This window comes from Sorex fumeus, unplaced genomic scaffold, assembly GCF_029834395.1.
Source record: "Sorex fumeus unplaced genomic scaffold, SorFum_2.1 ptg000005l, whole genome shotgun sequence".
NCBI classification, from domain to species: domain Eukaryota; kingdom Metazoa; phylum Chordata; class Mammalia; order Eulipotyphla; family Soricidae; genus Sorex; species Sorex fumeus.
The window spans coordinates 8,178,350-8,193,134 of record NW_026606062.1 but is presented as its reverse complement, the minus strand read 5'-3'; the positions used below and the strand labels follow the sequence as shown (position 1 = coordinate 8,193,134).

General features: G+C 64.1%; 1 protein-coding gene across 1 annotated transcript in view; it reads right to left on the bottom strand.

Annotated features, from left to right (window-relative positions):
• Positions 1-3,613: 3,613 nt before the first annotated feature.
• Positions 3,614-14,785, bottom strand: part of DIS3L2 (DIS3 like 3'-5' exoribonuclease 2) — a 217,854-nt gene continuing 206,682 nt past the window's right edge. Inside the window, exons 14-20 of the mRNA XM_056120993.1 lie at positions 6,812-6,995; positions 6,430-6,516; positions 6,094-6,241; positions 5,779-5,909; positions 5,574-5,678; positions 4,500-4,601; positions 3,614-4,066 (exon numbers count right to left, since the gene is read on the bottom strand). Of these exons, the coding sequence (XP_055976968.1) occupies positions 3,893-4,066; positions 4,500-4,601; positions 5,574-5,678; positions 5,779-5,909; positions 6,094-6,241; positions 6,430-6,516; positions 6,812-6,995 (931 nt within the window). The 3' untranslated portion in view covers positions 3,614-3,892. The remainder of the gene's footprint in view (positions 4,067-4,499; positions 4,602-5,573; positions 5,679-5,778; positions 5,910-6,093; positions 6,242-6,429; positions 6,517-6,811; positions 6,996-14,785) is intronic.

Genomic DNA, 14,785 nt, shown 5'->3' with positions numbered 1-14,785 from the left:
ACCCAATTCCTGACCCCCCCACCCCCCGTGTCAAAAGGGGGATTTTTTTGGGGTCTCACACAGTGATGCTCAGGGGTTACTCCTGGCTCATGCACTCAGGAATTGCTCCTGGCGGTGCTCAGGGGACCATCTGGGGTGCTGGGAATCGAACCTGTGTTAGCCCTGTTGGCAGCGTGCAAGGCAACCGCCCGACCCGCTGTGCTATCGCTGCAGCCCCAAAAAGGGGGCTTTTAAATCCAAGGAATGACCCGTGGCTCTCTCCCAGTAGGGGCTTTTCTTTTTTGTATATTAAATAACCGCCGAGGCCCCATCTACTACAAGAAACACTTTCACTGCTGGGAATCACGGTGGCTGCTCAGCCCCGATGTTATCTTCGTGGCTGGAACCTGGACTGATTTACACACCCTCTGCTGGGTGGTATATTGACCTTTTAAACCTGTGACCTTTCAAGCCACTCCTCCAAAGAAAAGACTTGATACTGGGAGGCTGAAGAGTTAACGGGTAAGGCGCCAGCTTTGCAGTTTCTTGCAAGTCAAGAAAATGGGCCGTTTCATGGTTCAAGCAGCAGCTGTTGACCCCAAAGGGGGCCTTGGTGCTCAGTCCCACCAAGCCTGAACGCCCTGGTAATTATCACCTCGGGCTCCCTCTAAAGCATCGCGGTGGGGTGAGCTTGCACTGTTCCACTTCCAACATCTCTGCCCCATCACGCCACCTTCTTCGGGGCATGAAGAAGGGCTTCGTGCCTTCCTGCTTGTTGGAGGGGATGCTACCCGGTTCCAGATCGGTGGCAGACAGCCAATGAGAGCGCCGTTGCACTGGTAGCCAATGAGAACTTTGCTGCGCTGGTGGCTCATGGTATACAGCCAATGAGAACTGGGCGACCCACGGAAAGCAGCCAATGAGAACTGTGCTGCGCTGATGACTCACGGAAGGCAGCCAATGAGAACTGGTGACTCGTGGAAGGCAGCCAATGAGAACTTTTCTGCACTAGTGATGCATGGATGGCAGCCAATGACTTTGCAGCACTGGTGACTTGCAGAAGGCAGCCAATGAGAGCTCTACCCTTAGCTGTTTTTTTTTTGTAACTCCCCCCCCTTTAGTTGGCTGCTGTCATTGTTAGTGCTGGGGAGCTACTCACGTAATTGAGGTGTGGAATCACACTGGGAGTGTTGGCGATTGCACTGTGATATGAGGGTAGTGCAGAGTCTAAGCTGCTGGGTGCCCTGCTGGCACTGTTCTTGAGCCACCTGGATGGTGCCACCCTCTTGAGTAATCCTCTGGGGATTCCCCTGGGAGACACCGCTCCAAAGAGGGGGAAGGACAGCACCAAAAGGGGCACTGTCACCCCCTCAATTGTCCTTCCATAGGTCCAGGCAGCTCAGGCTTGGCAGTGGGTCACCGGTTCTCCTTCTCAGAGAGCTTGTGTTAACTGAGATACACACTACAGTGCTCCCGGGCACACCCAGTTCCACAGGGGCACTCCCGATTCTCCTTGCTTTGGTTTCTCCTTTGTTGACTGCATTGCTTCCCGTTCTATCCCTGTCCTGCCGCCCTTCACGGAGCTGTTTCTCTTTCCCTGTAGGAGCCCTGTTGATTTCAATAAAGTCCTTGCTTGCCATCAGCTAGTGGCCCATTCTTCCGTCCAGCTGGGAGAACGAATACTGGTCCTGACTGCAGCAGGGGACATGGTCACCCCATGAGCAGTGACTTGAACTCCTGGTCTTATTCCTGAAAGGGGACATCACTGTAGCCTCAGCCGCGTCTTGCTTGGACCCAGGCTGTGTGTATATGAGACAAGTGGGGCTCCCGAGGGTTAAAGTTTGTTTTGGGGACACACCTGGCATTCTCACGGCTTATTCCTCGCTCTGAACTCAGGGATCACGCCTAGCAGATGTCGGGGACCATATGGTGTTCTGGGATTGAACCCTGGTCGGCCGCTTGCAAGTCTGCTGTACTATCTGGCCCCTGAAGCTTTTTTTTTAACCCTGTCTCCCCTCCCCGAAATTTCCATTTGAGAGGACCTCTGTCCCCTTTCACTATGAATTAACCATGAGAAGTCACACCATTTTTCAACTTTAAACCTTTTTCCTTTGATTTTTGGGCCATACCCAATGGTGCTCAGAGCATACTCCTAACTGCTCAGGGATCACTCTTGGCAGCGCTGGGGGGACCTTCGGACCATCTCTCCAGCAGTGTCTTTCAACTTTAATCTCCAGCCGTGCCCCAACTGTCAGAGAACCAGGCTCACGTCACTTTCCAAGACAACACTGTTTATTTGGGGGATGGCCCAGCCTCCTGCTGTGTCCCGAGGGTGGGGCAGCTGCCGGTTCTTTGGGCTGGACCCAGAGCCTGTCCAGACTCAGCAGAGGCGAGACACCCACCTGCAGTCAGTCTCACGGCGGCTTCCGGGGAGGCTCGATGGGAGAAAAGGAACTGCATCTCTAAGGTGGGCTGCACCCCCACCGTTTCTTCCCTGGATGAGTGCCCCGCCCTCCAGCCGCCTGCTCTGAGGTCCCCACAGCTGTGGGGCTCCCGGCTTCTTGCTCACCCTCCCAGCTGTATCCGCTTTGCTCCACTTCCCACCCTTCTGCACCTGACTGCTCTGAGAGCCTTGGGCAGCCACCTGCCCCACCCCTCAGGGGGCTCTCATCAGCCCTGGGGGCACTGCGCAGGGCACTCAGTCCTGCAGTGCACACGGACCCCAGGGGACCTTCTAGTCTCGGTCCACACTCTCCCTGGGCTGTTCTGGGCCTTCCCACCAAGGCTCCCCGAGCACATGTGTAAGCGGGCACCCCTCCAGGGGTGGCTGTCGCTGTCCCCGCTTCCCACTGTCCCTCCACGGCCTCCACATGGAGTCCTGGGTCTACTCTCACTCAGGGTCACTGGTGCACCGACCTGATCCCAGTGAACCCCCAAGGTCTCCCACTGGATCCCAGTGACCTCCCATGGACTCCCACTGGATCCCAGTGACCCTCCCCATGGACTCCCACTGGATCCCAGTGACTCTCCCATGGACTCCCACAGGATCCCAGTGACCTTCCCCATGGACTCCCACTGGATCCCAGTGACCCCCCCATGGTTTCCCATTTGATCCCAGTGACCCCCACACTTTCCCACTGGATCCCAATGATCCCTGAGTGCTTCTACTAGATCCCAGTGACCCTGTACTCTCCCACTGGACCCTAATGACCCTGGAGTTGGCGTGTGGGGACTCTGGCCAGGCCGGGGCAGGCTGCTGGAAGAGGGACTCTCCCGTGGTTCACCTCTGTCCCTGAACAGCGAGGCCAGAGGGTGCCCGGGAGGCCACATCAGGCCCAGGAGCCCCTTTATCTGCTGACCTCTGTGGCCTCACTGACCCTGCTTCCAGCTGGGAGCAGGGCGGGGCCTCCTGGGCGGGCGGGATGCCCGCTCCTGCACGCTAATTGCATTTCTAATCAGCCAAAACAGGCACCGACATCAATCTGCCGCACGCGCGCCATGAATCACCCTGGAGCTCTCAGAAAGACCCGCAGGGAGAACAGCCCGGGAGGGCGGGTGGGGCCCAACCAGACCCTCACCCGGGTTCAAGGGGCACCCCGTGCCCAGCCTCGCTGCCAGGCCCCACACACCGGAGCACATTCCACACCTGATTTTATTCCTTGACACTGATTTGACGAGCGAACCCCGGGTTCCCGGCAGGGGGAGGCAGTGTGGGGCCCGGCGGGGCAGCTGTGGTTCTGTTTGGGCTCACGAGGGCCAGGCCCCCCACTCCAGTTCATTTTAAAAACTGAGCTGCAAAAATAAAATAGAATGAAAAAATAAAAACAAAACCCTGAGTTGTTAAAAACCCAAATTAAAACTCCCCTTTGGTGTCAAAAGACCCCGATCCTCCAACAGGCAGCAGGTGAGGGACTCAGGCTTCAGGGTCCAGGCCGGCGGGGTCGCTGTCAAGGTCACGGCTGCCTCGGTCCTGGTCAAGTGGCCTGGGGAGGCCCTCGGCGCCCGGGCGCTTGAGGGTGGCGCTGTACTTGAGGGCGGTGTCCTCGGCCCGAAGTACCACATCCACCAGGCTGAAGATGGTGAGGACCTGCCGGCCAGGGGGACACGTGTGGGGGTAGGCCCAGGGGAGGGGGTCTGGGCGAGGGGGGGGATGTGGGTACTGGCTGGGGGAGGGGAAGCTGTCCTGCCTGGGGCCATCCCAACCCTGTACCATGCAGCCAGCAGGTGTTCCCATTGCTGGGCTGCTCCGAGCCTCTGCCTACCCCCTCCCGTGCCCCTGCATGGGGGTCTGAAGTCCAGGGACCAGGTAAGGACCAGCAGCTGCCATGGGCAGACTCAGTGCCACCCTCTACAACCCTGGAGCAGGTCCTCCTTTTGAGTCGTCCTCCTGAGGGGCAGCAGCGCCCCTCACTGGAGGGAAGCAGCAGGAACACAAGGTCCAGAGTCGGCAGTATGGGTGAAGGGTCCCTCAGCGGGGGCCTGAGCACAGGCTCACAGGAACGTTCTGGAAGGGGCGCTACCTGCTGCAGCGGCTCCTGCTCAGTGTCCTCGGGCTCCCAGACCAGCGTGAGCTCCGGCTTCTTGCCCACCCGTTGGAAGTGGTGGGAACGCAGAGGCAGCGCCTGTGGAGACCCCGGTGTCCCCTCTGAGCATCACAACAGTGGGATGGGAGGGTACACAGCGCCACAGCTGGGGGGTCAGGTGGCCTGGCAGGCCCCCAAGGCAAGACTGGTCTCCTGCCCCTTGGGGTGCGCCATTCCCAGGGGCCGGGTCTTCCTCCCACCTGCCACCCCCAGCCCGAAACCCCGCATCCTGGGCTGGTAGAGAGATGGTGGCCCACGCTGGACCCCTGTCCTGAAACAGCTGTGCGGGTGGTCCCAGCAGGTGGGTGCAACGTGTGGGGGAAGTCACTTGCACCCCACTGGGGACGAGGGGCGGTAGGCCAGGCTTTGGATCTCCAGAGAAGAGGGGGTATGTGGAAGAGTTGGCAGAAGGCTGGGGGGCGCTTTGGGCCTGCAAATCCCACCCCTGGCCCTCCACAGCAAACCCTCTGTTCCGCAAGCCCCGTCCCCTGGTTCACACACCCCACCCCCTGGGCTGCACGCCCCCACATCATGCCCTCTATCCCACAGCCCCACCCCCTCACTCTACACTCCACGCCCTGTCTATCCCGTGGCCCCTCCCTGGTCTGCATGCCCCGCCCCCTGACCCCACACCCCACACCCTCCATCCCAGGCCCCCCCCCTGGCCTGCAGGCCTCACCCCCTGACCCCACATAACACTCCCTCCATCCCACGGCCCCTCCATGGCCTGCATGCCCCGCCCCCTGACCCCACACCACACCCTCTATCCCACGGCCCCGCCCCTGGCCTGCAGGCCTCGCCCCCTGACCCCACATACCACGCCCTCTATTCTAAGGCCCCGCCTCTGACATGCAGGCCCCACCCCCTCACCCCACAGCCCCTCCCCTTGTCTGCATGCCCCGCCCCCTGCCCACACATGCCACGCCCCTAACCCACAGCCCCGCCCCTGACCTGCAGGCCCCGCCCCCGGCCCCACACACCACGCCCTCAATCCCACCACGGCCCACTCACATTGCAGTACACGCGCTTCTGCACGCCGTAGCGCAGCACCAGCACGTCGACGGCCTGGTTCAGCACGCCCAGCACCATGGCCTCGGACTCCAGAGGGCCGCTCTCCTGCAGGCAGCCGACAGCCAGGGCTCAGGCCCGCACAGCCCCTCGCCTGGGGATGCTGCGTGCCCGGGGGCGGGGGAGCCCGCGAGGGCGGGGGTCTCACCTTGACCAGGACGGCGAAGAAGAGGCCCGTGCTGAGCTCCTGCACGCGCTTGGACGCCATGCGGCGGTCGTTGCAGTGGTCCGCCCGCTTCTGCAGGTCGTCGGGCTCCAGGTTGGGCAGCTCCCTGTAGCCTGGGAAGGGGTGCGGGGTGCGGGGTGCGGCCCGGGCTGGGGGCCAGGCGGGCGGTCCCCACGGGGCTCGAGGGCTAGGGCCTCAGTCGAGCTTTCCTGGAACCCCCCCTCCCCGCGTGGCTCCCCGAGCTTCTGCTCCCCATCCGGGGGTGCCCCGCCGCCCAGCACCCGCACGGGCCCTTACCCAGCGCCGTGGCCAGCAGGCGGTGCACCAGCACGTCGGCGAAGCGGCGGATGGGCGAGGTGAAGTGCGTGTAGAGCGGCACGTTGAGGGCGTAGTGCCGGAACTGCACCGGGTCCTGCAGCGCCCCCGAGCAGAAGTACAGCGCCATCTGGGGGCGGGGGGCGTCAGGGCGGCCGGGCACTGGAATGGACGGGCCCAGCGCCCCTCTGCCCCCTGCGGGGTGCAGCCCCCGCCCATGCTGCCTGGGTGTTAGCTGGAGAGGGGGCGGCGACCGGGCACAGGAGCCTGCCTGGGGTCGCTGCCCCCTCCCCGGGTTCCCCCGAGGCCCACTCTCACCTGCATGGGCCGGGAGCACATGTTGGTGAGCACCTCCTTCCGGGCCATCGAGTACTCGTCATCTCCAAACAGCTCAGTCAGGGTTTTCTAGAATGAATCCGGGAGCCAGGCAGGAGGTCAGGCCCTGGGGCTCCCTCTGGGGAGGGAGGCCCCACTCTGGGGCCTGCATCTCACTTGCCACCTGGGGCTTCCGCAGCAACCTCAGGCAGGGGGGTGGGGATGGGCTGGGGTCTCCCTCCCGAGGTCGCAGCTCCCTGGAAGTGGGCACCAGCCACCACCTCCCTCCCCGGGGTCCCCTGGGGTCCTGATCTGTGAGAACCTGGGAGTTGCTGCCCCCCACCCTCCCTCCGCACGCCCACCCCGGGGTGCCACCAGCACTCACGTGGAGGGCGCCGGCCGAGCTGAAGTCCACGGACAGCCCCATCTGGCCGCAGAACTCGGCCAGGTCGTTGAGCATCTTGGTCTGCGGCGGCGGGTGGCGGCGCAGCAGGGCGCGCTCGGGGAAGGCGCGGTGGATCTTGCGGGCCACGGCCATGTTGGCCAGGAGCATGAACTCCTCCACCAGCCTGTGGGGAGGCGCCGGGGGCTCTGACCACTGGGGAAAGCGCTTCCCTGCCCTCCCTGGGGCGTGGGGGAGCGGGCCCACACCCCTTTGAGGGGGCTTCTGAGGCTCTGCAGGGGAGGGGGTGTCTGGCGGGCACGGGGTCTCCCCGAGGAAGGGCTACTCAGGGGACAGGCCACGGGCCGCTGCCTCCCACGGGGAGACACAGGCAGAGCACGGGGTTCGACCACACGTGTGTTAGACAGCTGCGGACACATCAGAGGCATGCCACGGACGTGTCACAGACACACCAGACACCTCACTGGCATGTCAGAGGCATGTCACAGACATGTGTCACAGATGTGTCACAGGCATGTCACAGATACATCGGATGCATCACAGGCGTGTCACAGATGTGCCAAAGGCACCTTACAGATGCGTCAGACACGACACAGGCAAGTCACAAGTGTGTCACAAATACATCACAGATGTGACACTGGGACATCGCAGGTGTCATCAGCACTTCACAGGCGCATCACAGGCATGTCACACAGGTGGCACAGACACTTGGCAGGTGTCACAGTCATCCAGGAGAGACACAGGTGTGTCACAATAGAGCGTGTCACAACAGTCCACCTGGGCGTACTATAGGCACACTCAAGGATGTCACACACATGACAGGAGCGTCACAGCCCTGGCAGACCCATAGCACCCAGACTCAGCCCACGGGCGGGGAGACCAGCAGGGCTGTCCTTGTGCACACGGCCAGCAGGGGGCAGCAGGGCCCCACGGCAGGGCTGGGGGAGGCAGCAGGCCAGGGCCGTCTGCGGGGGGGAGCGGCTGGGTTGGGCACCGGGGCTCAGCTGTCCCCCACCCCCTGCCACCTATGACCCCGATCCCCGCGGTCAGAGGAGCTGGCCGCTGGGCTCCTGGGAGTGCGAGGGCTTCCAGATCCTGTCTGGCAGCAACGGGCAGGGAGGGAACGGCTGGGCTGGGGGAGCCCCTGGCCCCAGCAGGTGACCCTCGGTGTCTTCTGGGACACCCACCATGGCCTGTGTTGGGGCAACATTGACCCATGGCCCATGCTGGCTGCCTGAGGTTGATGGGCAGCACCGAGGACAGCCGCTGGCCGAGGTGTGCGGGGTCGATCTGGGAGGACCCTGGCTCCATGCCTCTGGGGGGGCACCCCCACCCCCGCCGGGTCTCAGCCCATTCCCACATCAGTGTCTCTCTCTCCCATTCAGCTGGACTGCAGTGAACGGGGTGCTGTCTCCAAGAGGGGGGGGTCCCTCGCTGGTTTCCCTGCACCCCAGCAGCACCCGGGTCCCCAAGGTGGGCAGAGAATGAGCATCCAGGGCGCGGTGAGGGGGTCAGGGATGCGACTCAGTCCTGGGGTGGGGGAGGGGGGAGGTGGAGAGGGGCCCAGTCCCAGAGTCCCAGGGGAGCACATCTGAGGAAAGTCAGTGGTCTGTGGTGGGGTCCTGAGGGTTCAGGGTTCACTGGCAATGGAGGGGTGGGGCTGGGGCAGGCCCAGGGGGGTCATGAGTGGCCCCTCCACTTGGCTCAACAGGTCCCCCGGGTCACTTCCGCGGACCGGCCAGCAGGGGGCGCCCCACACCGTCCTTCCGCCGGCCCTGGGACGTGGCAGGGGCAGCTCCTAGGCCAGGAAGGTGCAGGAGGGGCCGAGCTTGTCCAGGAGTCTCTGGGCCACAGCCAAGGCCGGCGCTGGGGGGCCCGAGCCCCTCAGTCCCTGCACCCTACTCCCCTCCCTTCTTGGTGGTGGAAGGTTTGTCACTAGGGCTGGGCTGGTCTGGATGTGCCCGCCCGGGGTCTCCGCCTACCCTCACCCCTCTCAGTCCTTCAGACCCTTGGGAGCACCATGCGGCAGCGGGCAGGAGTGCCCAGCCATGTGTGTCTGCGGCGGCTCCTTGTGCTGGACGACCCCACCCTGCCGGCTCCCAGGGGGCGCGTGGCGTGGGCAGCACGTGGGGGGCACAGCCTGGCAGGGTCCGTCCTTGCAAAGCTGCGGGCTGAGCACCCCTGTGATGCAGGGGTGTGGGTGCTCCTGTCACAAGACCCCCCTGCTGGGGCTGCTCAGAGGATGGGGGGTGGGGACATGGGGGGTAGGGGGGCAGGCTTGGCACTCCCTGGCCTGCTCCAGCATGCAGGGGCACTGGGCTGGAGGCAGGAGGATGCAGCAAGCCTTGGGGACACTGTGAGCTCTGCTCACTTCCCGGGATGCACGGGTGCAGTAGCCCCTGGGGTGGGGTCTGGGCACGACCAGCACGGACCCCGGCCTGCCCGCCCACCAGGCCGAGCCTCTTCCTCCCCTGCTGCTCAGCAAAGGCACCACACAGGCCGGGGGCGGGGCGGGAGGGAGGCCTGGGAGCAGCCAGACCCCCCGCGGGCAGGAGACTGGCTGAGCTGACCCCTCTGTCGGGAAGAGCAAGTTCCCTCCAGGCAAAGAGGGTCTGGCCATGCCCGGTCAGGGAACAGAGGGTCAGACCGACCCATGTTCCCTGGTCCCTGGCCTCTGTCTTCAGGGACTCTTGAGGGAAGCCAGTGGCCAGGGAGAAGCCGCTGTTCTACCTGCAAACCCCAAGCAGAAAGGTCTAGAAACGAGCCCTTCCAGGAAGGAGGGGCAGGGGTCTCGCCAGCTCACAACAGCCCGGGCAGGGCAGGGCATGGTGTCGTCGGCAGGGTGGTGGGCCGCAAGGGTGAAAACCACGGGCCCTTCCTGGGGACCTTTGCAGGGACTCCCTCTGCCCCGCCTGGGCCCGGGGCTGGACCTCGGAAAGTGGGCGTGGCAAGGATGAGGGGGTGCAGGCAGCTGGGGCCCAGTGGCACGGCCACAGCCCAAACCTGCGGACGCAGCCCTAGAGCGTGCCAGGGCACAGCCTTCTGCCCCCAGTGCCCAGCATGGGGGCGAGGCCACGAGCAGGTGGCACTGGCCACTTGCCGCCAGGAGGGTTCCTGAGCTCCGGGGAGAGTGCTCACACTCCCGAGAGGCCAGTTCCTGACCAGCTGCCGGAGCTTCAGGAGAGGGGTGGGCCAGCCTGTGCTGGCGGGTACCTGATGCTCCCCGGCAGCCCCCAAACTGAGTGCCGTGGGGGATGGGCAAGGCCCCCACGTGTGAGCTGGGGGAGGGGCATGGAAGGGGGGTGTCTCAGCTCTCTGCCAGGCCCCAGGGGCCTGTGAACTGGAGGACTGGGGGGCCGGGGGGCGGTCGGCTGGGGTCTCTTGCTGACCCCACTGAGAGCCTGGACAGTCCCCTGAATCCACAGGGAACGAACGAGACCGGCTTCACGGCCACAGCCAGACGGAACAGGCACTGCGGCGGGCAAGGGTTCCCGCGCCGGACGGCAGGCACCCAGCGTCCCCTCTCCGTGCCCGGCGGGCTGGCCATGGCCACCCAGGTTTCCGTCGCCAGTTTATCTGGGTCTCCTGGGCGAGGTGCCGGGAATCGGGGCGGGGCCCTGCAGGGAGGCGTGGGGTGGTGACGGGGACTGTTGGGGAATGGGACAGGTACAAGAGCCTCATGTCTGCGCAAACGGCCACTCCCTGTGGGAGACACAGGGCAGTGCTGGGCCTGGCGCAGAGCAGCGAAGTCTCCACGCAGCAGCGGGGACCGTGGCTGTATTCACACTCCAGGTAACTGGGCCATGGATTGATCTGGTGCAGGCGGGAGGCCCAGCCGCCCACCCCCAAGGGCTGTCCGTCCCGTGCAACCCTCACAGGGACCGTCTGGAGCCATGCCCGGACAAGGGGCCGAGTGTGGGTCGGCCTGACACTGGGAAGGATGGATTTGGAAAGTGGAATTCGGCTTTGGGCTGAAGAGGGAAGGGTGTTGTGGAATGTTCTCTCTCTCTGCAGAGGCTGGGGGCTAGTGGGGGACAGATGGACAGACAGACACACATTTTTCCCGGGTCCAGCCAGGCCCTGCGCCAGGTGTGGGCGTGGTCTGGGGTCTGTGACAACCCCTGCATGGGGATGGGGGCAGATGGTCGGACAACTGTGGCAGCGCGGCCAAGGTCACTGGTCCTTCCGGCCACTCTGAGAAGTCACTCACATGTCCGCCCTCTCTGGGTCCCGGGAGAGCCTGAGCGACACAAGTTGCTGGGGTGACCAACGCCCCCAACCCCACCATGGCCCCACACCCCATTTCAGCTCCCTCGAGGCGCCCCGAGTGGGTGGTCACCACGTGAGGGTCTCTCATCCTGCCTCTACTCACCCCTGGCTCCGTCCCGCAGAGGCTGAGCCCTCCCCTCCTGCCTGCACGCAGGGCCCTGAAGTGCGTGCGGTGGGTCCCCGGCTCCAGGGCCACAGCCCAGGTGATGGGCAAGAGAGGCAGGTTGTGCGGGGGCCATGAGGAAGACGCCAATGAGGGGAAGGAGCCTGCGGCTGTGAGAGAACGCTGATGGGTGCCTGCCGCTGTAGCCCCCCGCCCCCGACACACACACACACGGAGACATGCAGACACATCATGCATTCACACTCAGATACGCGCACACACAGACAATGCCCACACAGACACACACACTCAGACACAAACACTTAAGACTCACACACACTCTCAGACACAAGCCCACGCAGATACACACATGCACACAGACAAACACTCAGACACACACACAAATACACACAGGCACACACACACATAGGCACACTCACATTCCCCCCACGCGTGCATACTGACACCCCCCACTGCTCACGGCCACCTGGCTCCCTCCCTGACAGGTGGCCACAGGGACAATGGCCGGCGCCCTGCCTGGAGGAGGGGAAAGGCACCCGTGTCAGTGTGGGGAGCAGTGAGGCGCGGTGGCCCGAGGGCAGCCCTCCAGGCCCAGGGGAGCCCCTTTTCTCTGCCACCTCCACCTGGCGGAAGGCCCCTGCTCCGGCCCCTCTGTGCCCAGCGGCTCTGTGCCCGGCCTCAGCCCTGGCCGTGGGGTGCGTGTCTGCAGCCTCTGGGGTACACACCCTCGTGGCACCTGCACCGCAGGCGGCAGCAACCAGGGAACTCGGCCCTGCGGGAGACGGGCAGGTTGCGAGGGAGGTGGCCCTGAGCCTGGAGAAGGGCTGGGGTCACACCCGCCAGAGCTGACCACAGGCCCCCGAAGCAGGGTGGTTTCTGGGCTGTGGTTTCCGGACTGTGGGCTGTAACTGAGCTGTAGCTGTGGGCTGTAACGGCTGGCGGTGACTGTGGACTGTAACAGAGCTGTGGACGGTAGCTGTGGCTGTGGCTGTAACTACGGGCTTTTGCTGTGGGCTGAAATTGGGCTGTGGCTGTAGGCGGTGACTGTGGGCTGTGACTGTTAGTGTAGCTGTGGGCTGTCACTGGGCTGTGGATGTAGGAGATGGCTCTGGTCGTGGCTCGGCTGTGGGTCACACCCACTCCCTCACCCCCGTCTCTGTAGCTCCCTCGGCCCCCAGGCAGGAAGTGCCAGCACCTTGGGGCGTGCAGTGCAGCAGGTGGCAAGGGCCATCCGGGACACGTCCCTTAGAAGCTGCTCTTTCTAGGAGGGGAGGGCAGCTGACGCCCCCATCCCGACGGGCAGAGGCCCGTCTCCAGGCATGCAGGAGCGACACCCCGTGGGGGACTGGAGACCCCGTGCTCCTCTCCCAGGGGACATGGACTCGGGGTCTCCTTAGCACCCGGGCCTCTCCTTCGTCCTCTGCCCTTCGAGAAGCTTCGGGTGGCCAGAGTCCCGGATGTCCTAGATTTTCTGTTCTGTGGGTCATTTTGGGGGTGGCGGTTAGTCTGCCACACGCTTCCACAGCCTGGCCCAGGGAGCCGCAGGGTGAGGCCATAGGGGGCAGCAGCAGGGGGCTCGGGGTGGCCGAGTGCAGGTTGCAAGGCCAGGTCGGGGCCTGAGAGGGCGTCTGGGACAGCGAGAGGCACCGGCACAGCTGGGCTGCACCCCACTCCACCGCGAGAGTGAGTCACCCAGGGGCCGAGAGTCACGGCCATGGCCACAACCCACAGTTACAGTCACAGCCACAGCCACAGCCACAGCCCACAGTTACAGCCCACAGCTACTGCCCGCAGGTATAGCCCATAGCAATAGCCCACAACCACAGCCCACGAGTCACCCAGGATGTGGCTGCTGGCGCCCTCTGCTGGTACCCTCGGGCAGACACAAGCTTGGTCACGGAGCTTGTACGTGACCCTGGAGCCCGGGAGCTTGTACACGTGGCCCTGGGGCTTGCACACATGGGCAGCACTGAGGGTTGGACTTGGGGGCTCACGTCTCCACGGCTGGTTGCCGGCCCTCGGTCCCTCGCTCTAAAACACGGCCCTGGACCCCTCCCGCTGTGGGCTTGGCCGGGGAGACGGGACAGTGGGGAGGGCGCTTGCCTTGCATGCGACTGAGCCGGGTTCGATCCCGGCACCCCATCAGGTGCCCAAACACCACCAGGAGTGACCCCTGAGTGCAAAGCCAGGAGCAACCCCTGAGCTTCGACGGGTGCAACCCAACAACTGAAACGGCAACAAACACCATTCCCGAGCGTGAGCTCGCTGCGGGGCAGGAGGGGCCCAGGGGCAGCGATGACAGGCTGGTCAGCGCCTCCTCTGAGGGGGGGAGCAGGGGGCGTCTGTCCTGCGTGCAGCGGGCGTGGTGGGCAGGAAGGCGGGAGCGATCCCAGGGGGCTGTTTGCACACAACGGAAGGAGAGGAAGCTCCCGGAAGCAGAGCAGCACAGGAGGGAGCGTCAGAGGCAGCTCGGTCCCAGGGCGGTCCCAGAAGGGCAGGGCAACTTCCCCATCGGGGGGAGAGGGACAGACGTAGGGACAGACGAGACACCTCCGGGGAGAAGAGGGCCTTACAGTTTCTGGGGCTGGAGAGACAGCATCATGGGAAGGGTGCGGGCCTGGTGCATGGCCAACCCAGGTTCGATCCCCAGCATCCCTGATGGTCCGCCCAGCACTGCCTGGGGTTAATTCCTGAGTGAAGAGCCAGAGTAACCCCCTGAGCATCGTCAGGTGTGGCCCAACAACCAGGAAAAGAAACCCAACAAACCAAGTCTGACGGTATCAACTCATGCCACAGCGAGTTATGGTCAAAGCAGCCCAGTCATTTCCAGCCTGGCAGGGCACATGTGGGCAGCGGTGCTGGGGATGGAGCCACGGCTGGCCACGTGCCAGGCCTGCTGCCCCCTGCAGTGCCATCAGTGGTGCCCTGGGTGAGGCCTGCTGGCCCCGGAATGCACGTGTGTGTCGTTCTAGGGGACAAGGCTCCCAGATGCCCCCCCAAGACCTCTGAGCGCCTCGCGGTGTTCACTGACCCATTCCGACCCCAGCTCAGGCACGCTGCGGGGATCAGAAACCACACTGTTCCTCAGGGGCACCTTCTGCAGGCTCAGAGTGGCCAGGACATGCGGCCACAGAACCATCTGGAGGTCCAGAGTGATCAGGAAATACGGCCATGGAACCACCTGGAGGCTCACAGCGGCTAGGAAATATGACCACGGAACCATCTGGAGGCTCAGAGCGGCTAGGAAATGTGGCCACAGAACCATCTGGAAACTCAGGAAATGCAGCCACGGAATGATCTAGAAGCTCAGAGAAGTCAGGAATTGCAGCCACGGATCAAAGGAACCCATGAGCGCCTCCAAGCAGAGAGTGTGGCCAGCCCCCTGCTCAGCTGGGGTGACGCTGGCCAGAGCTGCACGCCGCCACCCCCCCCCCTTCCTCTGACTGGAGGAGCCTGGAATGGCCAAGGACACACGAGGCCACTTCTCCCCTGTTGGCGCCGGGCCCAGCACCATAGAGCAGAGAGGGAGGGGGCTTGGGGAGGGGGCGGTGGGAATAGGAGTG